This window comes from Rousettus aegyptiacus, unplaced genomic scaffold (genome assembly GCF_014176215.1).
Source record: "Rousettus aegyptiacus isolate mRouAeg1 unplaced genomic scaffold, mRouAeg1.p scaffold_m13_p_6, whole genome shotgun sequence".
In the NCBI taxonomy this organism is placed as follows: Eukaryota; Metazoa; Chordata; class Mammalia; order Chiroptera; family Pteropodidae; genus Rousettus; species Rousettus aegyptiacus.
Window position 1 is genome coordinate 99,165,329 of NW_023416309.1, and position 15,365 is coordinate 99,180,693.

Below are 15,365 nucleotides of genomic sequence, written 5' to 3' on the forward strand. Positions count from 1 at the left end.
GGTTGCATGAATGAGGGAATAAGAGGGAAGAAAGGAAGCAATTATATTCGACAGTGCATATTTAAAAAGAAAAATATCACACAGTACAAACCAGCTCTAATGAAATACGTTTATTTAAAACTTACATTGAGACGATTAAGAGCTTTGACACAGAACAAGATAGCTTTAGGAACGTAAAACAAGCTATTTTACAATGTAATGTCTCCAAGTGTCCTAAATTCCACATCTCCTCTGACAGACAGGAGACAGTCAAGATTATACTTTCAGTAGAGTAGGAGCTTGGATACTGCTAGCCCCCAAAACTCGCTATTTATCAGCTTGAATTAAGTATTTATTTTACGAATAACTCAATGAGCCCTAGCACAGGGATCCTAAGATCTTTAAACATCTAGCAAGCACTACTTTTCACAAGTGCATTATGTAGGAGGATTAAGTTAGCAGCAAGTGCTCTACTCTATGTGCTTGTCAGACATTTGCAGGAATGGTCATACAGAGTAAGACAAAAGCCCTACGAGATAAGCAACAAATAGCAGTTATCTGGCTATTTAAATTCCTTGAAGCAAAATGACTATATTGTTATTGTATTACATCACTTGAAGATGAGCTCTTTTGTTTCCAATAACCAGAACATGTTATAATGTAAGCATTATAACAAAAACAGACTATTCTCAAGAAAGTAACAGACTGGAGTGATGAACTGTACCAAAATGTTCGACAGTTAAAAAAGGAGACTAAACCGTTAAATATTCTACAGTTAAACGGCAACTTAAAAGCACCCTATTTTTCTAGTGTAGACAGAGAACTTGCTTCACAATTCTGTATGTTTTCAAAGGACATGAAATGTGGCCAATAAACCTATTTATTTAAGCTTAATTTGAAGAAAGTACAAAAAATGTCTCTTTAGATATGCTTGACTAGGCCAAGTAACTAAAATACACACAATTTAACTTACCTGTCTACCTATAGTTTAGTGTTCATATTAGAATTATGAAGCAGAGAATAAAGTATTTAAACATACCACATGCTACACTAGTCGAGAGACATGAAGAGGAAAAAGGTGTGCCTTAGAAACTGCTTGACCGGCAGCCTGAAGAATTTAAAATACAGAAGCACACAAATCTTCCATGAATACTGTCATTCCAGTTCTAAACGTCTGTTCTGTATTTTAAAAGTATTTTAAAATTTTTAGTCCCAGAAATACTATACGAAACCAACTGATCAAAACGAAACTGATGTCAATGAATTTTTACATTTTTTAGAAAAATATTTTTGAATTGGCACAGCAAAAGCAAGGTTGGATACCAGATACACAAGACTAACCATGCAAGTAACTGCAAGTGAGATACTTAAACACTAGGCTCATGACTGACATTCTCAATATATATCACTGATTTTTTTAAACCATGGTAAGGTAGGTATAGTTAAAAGATATCCATTCTGAGACATAAGCAACTTCACTCAAAGTTATGTATAGTTACTACTTTTTGTAAAATCAATTTCTCTCTTTTCCTTCCACAAAACAAAACCAAAAGCAACAAAAAAAGTTTTGCTTAAATACACATTAAACTATCTTTTTAAAGTTGTATTTTTAACTGCTTAAATTACCAAACACAATCTTTAAGTTTTCATCGAAAAGGAAATTTCTTTCCCAAAGAGCCATTTTAGGCTGGTCATCATCATTAGAACCTTTCCAAATACACCGGGAAGTCATTTCCTGGTTAGAATTTCAGAATGTCAGCCTTGAACAGATTTAAGCAAATCTGGTTTCTTTCCTGATTAACAAGTTAGTTAGGATATTCAGAAACAAGTTATTGATGTGAAATCACACATGTGAATTCAAATATGAAAATTAGAAATTCAGTAGTCAGGAAAACCTGCACACGTCATCATGCGAGGAAGGACTTACCCCTTCTTTTCACCCATGGCCTAGGCTGCCTGCTGAGTTAAAAAACAACAATTTCAATCCATTTTCAAAACCAGGTTACACCGAAAACTGAGTTATAATTTCTGCCAAATTATGTGAAAAAAAGACAACCTCTAAACAAATGATTTTGGTAATGATAGGTAATGATTGTCTCAGAAAACAGCCCTGAGACAAAAAAAAAAAAAAAAGAAGAAGAAAAGCAACCCTAAATCCTTCCATCACACCCTTCTGCAGAGAAACTGGAATCCTAGTGAGCTACTAAATTATTTAAACACCACAAAGAAATGGAAGTTTGCTAGCATAGTCTACCAGAGAGAAATGAGGACTTCATTCAATGAGCTTTTCCGTCTTACTCGCATAGACTTCTCACAACTAATAAGCACTTCTCAGTACCCAATAGCTTTTATTAAAGTAACTACAAATACATGGAAACTGAGAAAATGGTAGAGGTGGATTAAGATAATATATCCTCACGTAGAAATATAATTTGCAGTTTGCTATCCCCAGCCCAGTCTAAAATGGTTTTAAAGCAGATTTCCAATATGTTTATTGAAAAACTTTTTCTGGGAAGGGATATCAATTTAAATATTTCAGAAAAGTTCTTACTTAGTACAGAGTCCAAGGGCTAAACATTAATGGTCTTGCACTAAATTGAGAGCTAAAATTTCGGTTGTACTTTTTTCTTTTGATGTTTGATACAACTAAGGAGGTTAACTATATTGGACTAGTTGAAAAAAATCACTGCACTTAGAATTCAACTTCTAGAACAGTATTCTGGAATGTGTCTAAGAAAGTAGAGATATTCCAAAAGAAACACAAAAACATATACTGTACTCATAAACAGTAAGTGCAGGAGTTAACTGAGTGCTAGAAGAGTCAACCTGAGTGCTAATTTGTATAAAGCTTGGGAGTGTGTAAGGGAATCAGAAGAATACATAAAAATAAATAAAAGATAACCACAGTTTTTTAAGAGCCAGAATTATGTGTTTAAATTTGGTATTCTAGGCTCAAAGTTCCAATTAAAGTCCAGGGCAACTGAATAAAACATTATCCAGGGGCTGAGAAATAATAAGGCTTCTCTTTAGCAACATTTCTCTAAATTGCCAGTTCCTTCCTATTTTGAAAAGTTTCTTTTCAAAAGGAATGATGAGGAGTCTATATAATACACATTAGTGCAAAATTTAAAACTGAAGGCATTGAATATCGATTGTCATAGGCATTATTTACACTCATTAATTTATCCTCAAATAAGCCTACAACTCCTAAAAAAAAGTGTTTTTATTTTTTAATGCCTTTGATTTCTTAGTCTACACTAATCGACTTCTCTTCTTAGAGAAACAAATTACATATATAACATCCTCTGTAGTCAATCAATCAGCTAAAGATCAATTCTTTTGCCAACTACCATCATCTCTGAGCAATGGCTTGAAGTCGATAACTCAATTGCTAAAGAAATGAAAAATATTAAAAAAATGCATGAGCCAATCACAAATTTCTTATCAGTCATCTGTTCTAAAAAGATGCATAATAGTATTTATAGAGAAACAATAAAATATCAATGCAAACATTCTGAAATCATCTTGCTGAAATATTGTGCTTTTTCCTTCAAATTTCGGTCTATTGCACATACCTCCTGCAGAGGAGGGCTTAATGCATAAGTTCCGATCTTGTCAAAAACCACCATTCGGGAAAAAATGAAAAGGAATATCAAAGTAAATGTGCAAAGAATATTGGTGCTTAAAGCATGTTCAAAACATAAGTCCCTAAAACAAAGGAGTATAATTTCTTGGCAGAAAAATAGCCAAGTAATTACATCTGGTTTTCCCACCTGTCTTTAAAAAGATCTCATTTAGCTAGCATATACACACAAACCAAAGACAAAGACAGAAAGACTGCCAGCTAACGAAATATTACCATGTATTGAATTGAGTTTCCCAGTCTTCGGTTTCTAACTATATTTCCTTTCTATGGGGCAATAATCAGTTCAGGTAGAAAATAAGTTATCGACATACTTTTTCAAGTAACAGTCTGGACGTTTTCGGCCTTGCGAAGCACGTCTGTTTCAAGCTGCATGTATCAGAGAACCTAGCACTCAATCTGAGAGCTTGGCACGCGTCGCATGTTCAGGGCATGACGATGTATTTCTTGCATCTGTCTGATCCGGTCCTTCTGCCACATTAAGTTTTGAGGCATAGGATATCTCTGTGTGCCATGTAAGTACCGGTACGGGATTCTCACGTGGCAAGCGGTGGCTCTACAACGCGGCTGTGGCATGGGAGGTAGCAGCATCCACCTCTTTCTCTCAGCACAGTATCGGTAGGCTTCTTTCCGATACTGCTTATCAATATCGTCACTGTTTTTCCAGCCACCAATAATGAAAACGTCGTCTTTGTAATAGCAAATGGCTGCTCCTTCGATGCTTAAGACTTCTGGAGGTAAGCTTTCAAGGATCTCATCAGAAACTTGGCTGGCAATTTTTCTGACTGCCTCTTCATTTTCTAAAGAATAACTCTTGGGACAGCATGATGCTGTTTGATAAAAGTTTGAGTTCACCACCGACATTTGGAAAAAGCAGTAATTGTCAATAAGTGGCAAAGACTCTACATCTTGCCACTGTCGAGTCTCAGTATCATAGCAAGTAATTACAGCCTTTAATCCATCTTCGGTGTCCCGGTCCACGGGAGTACGGGCAGCGATGTATACGAAGCGGTCTTCAATGGCCAGTGCTTTGACATCTCGGAGAATCTTTGGTGCTGATTCCAAGTTGTGCCATTTATCAAGCTCAGGATTATAAACAGTCACATCTTTAAAGCCAGGACTAAAGTTGCCATGTCCTCCAATGCTATAGAGTTTCCCTTTGACTTCTGTTAGCCCAAAAGAATGCTTCCTTGTCATCAAACTACAAACATGTTCCCATGTATTCAAATTTGGGTTATACCTTTCCACAGTTTTAGCAAACCCTGGTTCCATTGATCCAGCAACATACACGTAGGATTCTGTTACTGCAACAGCGTGTCCATCCAGGTGATTATGAATATGGGGTAGGTTTACCCATCTGTCCTCATCGACAAAATATCCCACGCATTCACTTAAATAGTCCCCTCCTTCAGACACGCCTCCAATAACCATGATCACGTCCATGTTTTGCCCATACCGAGGTAATAATGAGACATGAGAGGCGGGATGCTGGAAGGTGCCAGACTGTATGTTCTCGGCTCTCAGCGCATGCCTCTCCACAGCATCGGCCACTAACTTGACACAAACTTCATTATTGGCCACCAGTCTCTCTGGCTTGACATGCCGAGTAAGGTAAGTAGGTTTCATCTGGGACAGTCTGAGCAATTTAAAAAGTTCTTCAAAGTATCTCTCTCTCTCTTCAGCATTTCTCTGAACCCACTTCAAAACCGTTTCAAAGAGAACCTCTTCGGAATCAACTGTAATTTCCAAGTCTGACAACCAGTCTCGAATGAGATGGAAAGGTAAAGTATAAAATTCTTCATCCTGAATTACTTTGTGGAAATTTCTCCGTATCATATCGGCAGCTTTCAGAGCAAGCTGGCTCAGGGTATACATGTGAGCTAAGCTATGAATGGCCACACAATTAGAGAGATGAAGTTTTTTCTTGAGAAACTCTCCACAAAATTCTTTTAAACGAATTAATAGGAACCTAAAATCAAGAAAAAGGTTAATTTTCAAATGTGCATATTTCATGTGGATGCATTGAGAGCATCTGAATTATACAAATTGAAATGGTAAGCGTCATCTCACTTTATGCCCAACACCTGCAAAAAAGCAAACTCCCTAAATTAAAAAGGGTTATGCTGAAAAGTATGTTTAAAAGTATATATATATACATATACTGTTATATATATACATATAACAGTATATATAAAATCATTTTCATATATTTTAAGTTATTTTCATTATATAGTTTACATACAAATTATAGATTATGCACACTACATCTAACACAAAATGGAGTTTTTAAATTATGTGAGATTTTCCAAAACATATCCTTTAATAAAGTACAATAGTCTCATACTTTATTTTCACTTTAATTTGGCCTTGAAAAAGGCCAATTCCAATTCAAATTTGTCTATGCCGTACTGCCCTAATCCCTGGCCAGTCACTGTCCTCCTCTCCTCAGTAAAGAAACTTTGCCAAGCATTGACTACATGGCTCCTAGGAGGCTCTGTTTGCTCAAGTATAGAAGAAGTAGCAGTGGAGGCTTTCTGTCAGAGGTTTAAACCTTCCCTGCACTGGAGCTTTCTCCCTGGTCAGCCAGTGGTGGTGGTAGAAAAGGGTGCCAGGGGTGGAAGGTGGGCAGCGCTTTTGGGTTCTCAGTGAGCAGGGTGGCAGATCAAATTCAAACATCTGAAGAAGCCAGGATATAAAACAATAAAAAAACACATGTAGGACAGCCCAGGTTTAAAAAAAAAAAAAAAAAGGTTTTTGGCACGATGCTGACTAGAAATTGTCTGCCCATCTAAATTTGTTTAAAGTAAAAAACAAACAAACAAACAACAGTTTCAGCTAAATCCATAAATCTGGCAGAATTCAGCTGAGGGTGGCCAATTTGAGACCATTGCTTTAAAAAGAGTAAGCCCCCAGAAATCAGAACCTTAAACAATTTAAGGATGACTTCATCAGTCCAGGCCTAATTTACTAATCATTTGTTGTCATGGTTATTATGCTACATAACCATCTAAGGATGATATAAAGATGAATAAGACAGGCTCCCTTTGCCCTCTTCAGGGAACATACCATCTTAGAAGACAAAGACAAGGTGTAATGGTAAGACCTCTAGTGGCTCTCAAACGTGTCTGGGTGCCAGGGTCACTAGATTACCAGGTTCTCTGCCCCCCACCCCCCATCCTATTTTTGGCAGGAACTACAGTAATTCTGACACATATTCCCTTGGACAGGTGTTTGGAAACACTGCTCTATGAAAGCAATAGCTATCATATACCTACGCACTTGCCATGTGAGGGGCATCGTACTGGGCACTTCCTATTACTTATGTAACAAGTGTGGAGCATGGTAGATATGATCAACAGAGAGACTATATGCGGGAGGGAGGTGGTAGGGAGAGGGATCCTGCCTCAGAGCTGATGACAAGATTAGATGTGGATATTCAGAACAGTGCCTAACACAGGGCAGCTACTCAGCAGCTTACAGCTGGAGAGAAGTTGGAGTTTTAAGTAAATTGCCTGAGGTGTTCTCTCTTCCCCTCATCCCTACCTCCCCCCAAAAACGCAGGGCTAAATCTGAAAAATACAAGCTCACAAGACAGAAGCAAACGCAGCACTACCCATTTTCATTCAACAAACCCTGCTCTCTCCAATCTACAGGCGCCCCACACCACCCTCTAATGGATGATCCAACCTCCCGCTCTGAGAAAACAGAAATAACCCGGCAGAACTTAACCTTCCCCCCACCCAATCTACCTGTAGCTGCTCCCTGTACTCTGCCTTCCCAGTCCAATTTTTCCATTTTTAATATGTATTTTATATCACCTCCTTGGTTTCAAGGCCTGCTCCTGCAATTATTCCCTTGCTCCTGTAACATCAACTTCTCCCCCTCCACTAATTCATTTTCCATCAGCACACAAACATGCTCTAGTACTTCTTATCTTAGAGGGGAGAAGAAGACCTCCCTGGACTCCCCAAACATTTCCATGTGTAACATTTTTCTGATCCACTTTGTATTGACTTAAATGACTCTTGTCAATACCATCAAGGACCACTGTTAACACTAAATTCAATGGTGACTTACAGCTGACAGAGCTGACATGATTGGCTACTCCCTCCTTGACACCCATTCTTTCTAGGCTAATAGGAAATCAGGCTCTGCTGGTTCCTTTTTAACATTTTGAAGAACATCAGGGCTTAGTGCTGCCCCTTCTCTTCTCTCCCTACTCTCTAAGTAATTTCATGCAGTCCCACAGCTTTAATTACCATCTATATGCTAATTCCTTCCAATCTCTAGCTCCCAATGCTCTGATATCCAACTGCCTACTCAGAAATCTCCTGGACTAAGACCAAACTCCTGATCTTCCTCCCAAACCTGATTTCCTGCAGTCTTCCACATCTTAATAAATAATAACTCCAACTTTCCAATTGCTTGGGTCGAAAAATTAATAGTCTTTCCCTCATACCCCACATCAAATCCATCAGCAAACTCATCTCCTCTATCATCAAAATATATCTAAATTGAAGCACTTCTTATCACCTTTACTTCTCCCTCCTCAATCCAAGCCTCCTCCACCACTGCAACCTCCTCCTAAACTAGTGTCTCTGCTTCTGCCCTTGGAGTCCCTTCCCAGCTGCCCCATCCTTTTTTCAACATAGAAGAATTCTTCAAATCAGATCACATCATTCCTCTGCCCCAAACCTCATCCATGAGAGTAAGAGCTCAAGTCCTTCCACAGGCCAGCAAGGCCCTATGGGATCTAGGTCCATCCCCATTACCCCCTGGGGCCTCTCTTACTCTTCTCACTCTGCATCTCTTTGATCCACACTGGCCTCCTGCTAGCCTTATCTAGACAAGCTCCACCTTTACACCTACCTGAAACACTCTTTACCTTGCAAAATGTCTTTCTGAGGTATTCTTTATTTAATTTTAAAAACAGTCCTCGTCCTCTCCACCAGCACTCTCTGTATGTCCCTACCATTCTTTATTTTTCATCACTGCTTTAACAATCATCCCACCTGCTATTTTACTTATTTACTCTCCATCTACTAAATGTGAGTGCAATGAGGAAAGAGACTTTTGTCTGAATCTTAAGCACCTTCGAACCCAGTGTCTGATCTCGTACAGGTATTCATTCAGTATGCATTTGTTAAAATAATGTGTCTGTAATATAACACTGCCAAAACAGACTGCTCCGATCTCTGTAAATGGCATTCACCTGCCTCCTAACCAGTCTCTGGAGCATCGGTTCCTGCCCCCTACACTCCATTTTCCACAGCAGCAGAATCATCTTTTATTTAAATCAGATGATTTCTTTAGCCAGATTCCCATCACCCAGTAAAATCCAAACTCCTTATTCGAACGCACACCCTTCTTCCCATCACCCACTAGATCCAGCCCCACCGGATTTTTCTTTTAGTTCCCTAAACCTAACTGGATCCTGCCTGAAGGCCTCTGCGCTATCTGCCTCGATTGTTCATTCTCCATCTTTGCATCGCCACTTCTTCCTTGCCGTTTAGAGATCGCTTTAAATGTGATCCCTCTACTCAACCACTATCTTTTCACCTCTTTTTTATGTCCACACAGCATTTATTACACAAGGATTTTCTTTTTCATTGCCTTTATCCCTGGAATCTGCGATAAGGGGAGGTCGCCCTCGCCAGACTGGCTGGCTGCATCTTTAGTGCCCAGCGTAGACGCTGCCCCACAGCACACAGCAGGCGCTCAAGAATTATGAAACATAATTCATAATGCATTTCCTCAGGGCTCATTCGAGCCCACCAGTAGGCACTACCTTCCCTCCCTTCTCCTGCGCCCTCCCTGGATGCGGCCCCCGGGCAGCCAGCATCTCCATCTCTTACCTACCTGTCGGCCAACTCCAGCACCTCGTGCACACTGCCCGTGCTGACGCGAATGCGCCCAGTGTACATATATTCGATAACGGCTTCCACCGTGTCGGGTTCGGGCCCGGGCTCGGAGCTCCACTTGCGCATCTCCACCCGGCCCGAACGAGACTCGGAGAACTGGCCTGAAAGCAGGGGCGTGAAGTATTCGGTGGCGGCAGCCAACACGGAGCGGTGGGCCCGGAACTCGCGGCCTCCGGCACCGCCGAAGCACAGGGTAATGTCGCAGAAGAGGCCCTGGCGCCGCTGCTCGTTCTGCCTCCACGACAGTTCCGAGCAGTGAGTGCTGCACTCAAAATCCTCGGCCTCCGGGCCCGGATCGCCCCCGCTCGCCTCCATGGCAGATAAGCTGGGTCCGGATCCAAAGTCCACCGTGCCGCTCCCTCTGACTTCGGCGGCCAGCCCCGCCGAGCCTGCGGCGGCCGTCTCCATGCTCTCCATCTCCAGCACCTGCAGTGATGCAGCCGCAGCCGCAGCAGCAGCTGCCGCCACCGCCGCAGCCGCCATCTTGACGCCGCCGCGCCCGGTGGCTGCAGTCTCGGAACGAACCAGCCGTTCTGGTGCGACACAGAGGGATTCTGGGAATAAATAGTGGGCGCGGGGCGGAGCCGGCCGGCCGCGGGGTCTGCGCACGCGCCTTGTCAGCCCGCCAACGTTCCCACTGGAGATAAGGTTCAACTGTACTGTTCTCGTTATGATTGCTGCACCCGAGGCTTCTCACCCCTATCTCGGTTGGGTGGTGGCTTGTGTCCTTGTGTCCTATCAGTGAGTATCATGCTCTTCATGGTCATTTTGTAAAACAAAAGCCACCCTAGACCATCACTCATGACCAGTGTCTTGGGTAGCAACATAGGATTTTTAAAGATTTAAAGTGTTTATGTAGTGAAACTTAAAAAGAAAAAAAGACTTGGGACTGAGCCCCAGCTACGTGGATGAGGATGAGCCAATTTACTTACCTCTGAACTAATTTATCTTTTAAAAGCAAGAATTGTACTCATGTTGGCAGATTGCTGTGGATTAAATGAGATACCTGTCCAGTGTTTCGGTCATAGCTGCTGCTCCCTATATACTTGTTTTAAAAAATAATCAAAGTAACTTTTGGGTTTTAAGCAAGAAAAATGGCTCAATTAGATGTTTTAAAAAATATTACTGGTGGCTATGTAAAGAATGGACTGTAAGGGGTCAAAAGTAGAACTAGGGGCACAAGTTAGCAGAACAGACATGGGTAAATCAGGTGGTACTTAGGCTTATTGTGATCATTTCACAGTGTTTACAAATATCAAATCATTATGTTGTACACCTGGAAATCAACATGTCAGTTATACTTAAATTTATTTAAAGGATAAGTCAACAGGATTTGACAACCAGATAGAGCAGAGGAAAGGCTGACTCCCAAGTTGTTGGCTTTGAGTTATCTGGGTGGGTAGAGCTTTGTTCCCCATTCACCGAGAAAGGAGGGGGTGCAGAATTAGGCATGGATGTTTTGTTTTTGGAAAAGTTTTGATTCTTTTTTAAAGAGGTGGATTGTATTTTTAAAACTGCATGTAGTAAAATTATTAGGAAGTACAGTTCAGAGGAATGCAGATGAAAGAGAGCAGTATGTATTCATTGTTACTATGTAGTTTATTTAAACCAAATTATGATAATACAGAGAAGAGACTGAGGTGGGAGCTGCCCAGAATCTTTGTGGATTACAGATGCAAACTGGTTGGAGATGAGTCCTTGGACCCAGACTTCAGTAAGACAGATCAGTTGCATAAATACAGAGAACATAAGACACAAGACATTTCACAGCTTTTTGCTTTGTGTTTTCATTTTAAACATATGTATGTTACAACTTTACATTTTAAATCACTACTCCACATATTTTGTGATAGTGGGTAAGGATGCAATGGTCCAATCCCCCTGACAGAAGCAGACTTTAGTCTGCGACATGAAATGTTTCAGTGGGATACCAAACAAACCCTTCACGCATAACATACAAAAAGATCATAAAAAAAATCAGATTAATACAATGCTCTTCAGGTTATATGAGCAGGAAAACAAGACATTAGGGATGCTTTAAATGTATAGTATCTTGAAGTCTTAAAAGTTTCATTCCCTTGCTCCAAGGGAAAATTTTTTTTTTAACTAACGGAAAAAAGAAAGCAACATTATAACGCCCTATAATAAGGAAAAATACCATCCTGACAGTGTTTAGATGCTTTTATATAATAAACACAGCAGGTGGCAGAGCAAATGTCACAAGTATTAGCTTGGTTTTTATTTCTATGCTTATAAAAAAAATATTAAGCTTCATTGTGTGGACTGAACAGTGTTAGCCTGTGGGTATTGGTCTTCGGTGCCTGTACACCAATGGTTGTTTATATTCCAGGCCCATCCTATAGCAAGCTCCAGTGACAGCTGTCTGCACACTATTTCTGGGGGTAGGAGTTCTTGTCTTCGCTTTACTGCAACACAGTTCCTGGCTCAGTTACATGCTCATGTGTTCCGGAAGAACATATGAAATATCATCCCATGGGTGACGATATAGCCCCTGCTTCAGTCTCTTCTGATCAAGATAGTGTCCTACAATAAAGCAAATGCATCTTTTTGTTAAGAGTTGGTGAACTTGTTAAAGTTTGGTGAAGGGGAGAAGATAGGAAGGGAAATCTTCCTAATACAAAAGGGAAGAAGAAATGGGGAAGCAAATCCAGATCCATTATATAGGTAGATGCCAGGCTTGGTAAAAGGGAACTGCTGAGTTTAATTCTATTTTCCTGGGCTGGCAACTGAAGTCATTTCCAAGAACAAAGGAACAAAGATAAAGATAAGAGGGAAGTGAGAATAAGAAAGGAAGGATTAGAAACAATGATAAGTCAATGGGACCTCTCTTTTGTAGAAACTCACTACATGGATAAGTGGTATAGCTGGGCCCTTGGGTAAAAAAGAAAAAAAAAACCCTAAAAAATTCTTAAGACAATAATAAACAACTAACTCACCAATGAAGCCCATACTCCTTCCCAGCACAAAGATGCCATTGAGGGCTCCAATGTCAATATATTCATCAGCTTCTTCCCTGCAATCAACACACAATCAACGTATAGTTTTAAAATGGCTCACATGAGTGTCCTCCCCACAGACAGTACGACTACTGCTCAGGAATGAGAAGCTCTTTGATTTCAGAGTGGAAAAGAGGGTTGCTCTGGGTGGTAGGAGTAGAGGCAATTTTTTGTTTTCTACTTTACATCTTTATATTTTCTAAGCCCTCTATAAAGAGCATGCAGTGCTTTTAGAGTTAAGAAGAACAATAACAAAACTCAATAAACATTATAAAAGAGCTGCAATGCTCACCGAGTAAAGGACCCACAGTTTCTAAGCATGTCTACAAATGCAACTCCGATGAAGCCATCTACATTCAGGATAAGATTTGGTTTCTGGAAAGGCAAAAAATTCCAAGTATTTATCATTATTTCTCATTTTTTTCTTGTAATTTTCCACTATTACTACTACTACCATACTACGCATTCTGATCACCATTTAAAAACCTCCCACCAAAACATCCAGTTGGCTAGAAGAGACTGTGTCTTACTTAGTTTAATCCCCAATGTCTAGCAAAGGATCCAACACCTAGTTGATATTTAGTGCATGTCTGTTAAACTTAGTTATACAACAGAAATACAAATTTCTAGAAAACCAGGTTTGATTTTAGCTGCAAAGTCAAAAGGTAACCTGGTTCTCTCATTTCTCTCAAGAAAGTCACCCAAAACTGTGATTCAGGAATTAAGGACTTTTTTTTTTTTACCTTTGAGGTGGTAATCTTCTCCACTTCCAGCGCATAGTCGAGCAGGGGGGTGGCAGGGAAGTGCTGTTTGACGTAATCTTTAAGGATCTGCACTCGCATGTCTGGGTTGTTTATCTAGAAAGTGACTCGAAGTTACAGAGGACCCACTCTAACACCCCTGTTTAGGAACATGTTCGGGCTTGTGTCTCAGGTAGACACAACTGTACATTTCATATTCAGGTGTGTTCTAGGACCGGAACCACATGTATGATTCCATGTAGCACAGATTATGACACTGCTGTGGGGCTTAAAGTTTTTAAAGTCCTTTCATATCTCATTTGGGCCTCAAAACAGCTTTTGTGGGTTCCGTGTTTTACGCTGCAGAAAAGGAACTGAGACGTGGAGATGTTGAATTAGCCAGGGGTCCTACCATGTTAAGGAACAGGAGGCTGGAGTTCACCCACTCTCCAATCAGAAGTCTTAGGTTCTAGCCACTAGCCATGCTGCCCACCAGTTCAGCAACCTGGTCAAGCTATAACAAAGTTCTACACTAAGCAAGTACCTCTGAAATTTTAGGAAAAACTCTGGACCTTCGATGAATGGAGATGAACCACCTGTCAAGAGACCCACACTGAGCAATCATCTATCAGTGGGAGAGTGAGATGGTTTAGGCACATGCTATTTCCCAATGCCACAGTGTCCACCTCCCTCAGTGAAGAGGGAGGAGGTCAGTACAGACTCCAAAAAGGAAGGAGCCTGCAAGACTGAGTGTGGCAGCACAGGTCTGACATCCCAGAAAGAGATGGATTGGAGAGGTGCTGTCTGCTTGGGTGCTGGGCGTGGCTGAGCAAAATTCTGCAAAGCCTGGATGGAATGACCCTCAGAACTAACCACTTCCCTTGGTTCTAGTGCAGTCCTTGCTCATCAAGCAAGGAAATCTGCTGGAGCTGGCTCAGCTTTGGATACCCAGAAGGGGGCACTCCAGACCACACATATGACCGTCTTGTATGAATATGAGTCACACCCTGCCTAGACCAGAGGAGTGACCTAAATGAGGTTTCTGGAGCTACAGAGCCAAGGACCCCAAAGCAAAGTGTCCTATAAGAAGCTGTCCCTGTAAGGTCCTAAGCAGCTGCTGCTACCTCTTCTCTTTCCCTTTGATTTCCAAATAGAACTCATTACCAGGACACAAAAAGGGCTATCTACCCTGCGGGAGACTCATATTAACTACTTAAAATATTCACTCTTGTGGCATTTACCAATCAGGCTTGGCTGGATGTTGTTACTTTTCTTACCCCAGTGATGGCAGACTTAACCATGTGACTTGCTTTGGCCAATGACATTCGAGTGAAAGTGAGCTGAAGCTTTAAGAGCTTTCATGTAGTTCTGCCATGACTGTTTTCCTTCTGATGGGAGATCAGCACATCTTGGATAAGGGCTGCTTCCTCAGCACAGATGACAGAGAACAGAGTCGGCGCCAACCCCCAGTGGGTGTAGAGCAAATAAGAAACAAATCTTTGTTGTTGTAAGCCACTGAGATATTTGATTTTTGGAGTTGTTAGTTACTGAAGCATATAGCTAGCCTAAGGTGAATGATATGTCTCCTTAACCCTGGCCTTAGTCCTAAAAGGTTCATTTTGAAAGCTAAAGTTACCAAGATTCCAGCTTTTTGTATTTGCACACCACAACTGGACATGATAAAGACTGTTTAAGGACAATCTGTATTCTAACATTAGCATCTGTCAAAACATCCAAAGCTTTGCCTGGGTGTTCCCAACTAAATTGATGCTTTCTTGTTCCCATCCACTCTGTAGGCCGAGTCCCTTAAGGAAAGCAGCAACTTACCGACTTTACTCGGTGACCGATGCCCATGATCAGTTTTCCTTCCTTCTTCATCTTGTTTACAAACTCCATGGGAATAATGCCACTGTCAAAGGCTTTGCTGAACATCTTGGCTGCTGCATCCAGGGCACCCCCAAACCGGTCCCCCTGTAGGAGAAGCAAGCCCATGTTCCCCTGAGCTGAAAGAGTCTCCTTCAGCTCTGCAAACCAATCTGGCACACCCTGACCAGCCCCAGCATGG

The 15,365-nt window shown here is 41.1% G+C and overlaps 2 protein-coding genes across 3 annotated transcripts in view; both read right to left on the minus strand.

The window, feature by feature from the left end:
* Positions 1-95: 95 nt before the first annotated feature.
* KLHL11 (kelch like family member 11) lies at positions 96-10,074 on the minus strand. Its single transcript, XM_016150829.2, has 2 exons — positions 9,482-10,074; positions 96-5,591 (listed from the first exon to the last, which is right to left on the minus strand). The coding sequence occupies exons 1-2, from the start codon at positions 10,024-10,026 to the stop codon at positions 4,010-4,012; spliced, it is 2,127 nt and encodes a 708-aa protein (XP_016006315.1). The 5' UTR covers positions 10,027-10,074; the 3' UTR covers positions 96-4,009.
* A 1,053-nt stretch (positions 10,075-11,127) lies between these two features.
* Positions 11,128-15,365, minus strand: part of ACLY (ATP citrate lyase) — a 39,216-nt gene continuing 34,978 nt past the window's right edge. For both annotated transcript variants that reach the window (XM_016150837.2, XM_016150839.2), the window contains 5 exons: positions 15,128-15,271; positions 13,304-13,417; positions 12,853-12,935; positions 12,501-12,577; positions 11,128-12,087 (listed from right to left, as the gene is read on the minus strand). In XM_016150837.2, coding sequence (XP_016006323.2) covers positions 11,993-12,087; positions 12,501-12,577; positions 12,853-12,935; positions 13,304-13,417; positions 15,128-15,271 — 513 coding nt within the window. In that variant the 3' untranslated portion in view covers positions 11,128-11,992. The remainder of the gene's footprint in view (positions 12,088-12,500; positions 12,578-12,852; positions 12,936-13,303; positions 13,418-15,127; positions 15,272-15,365) is intronic.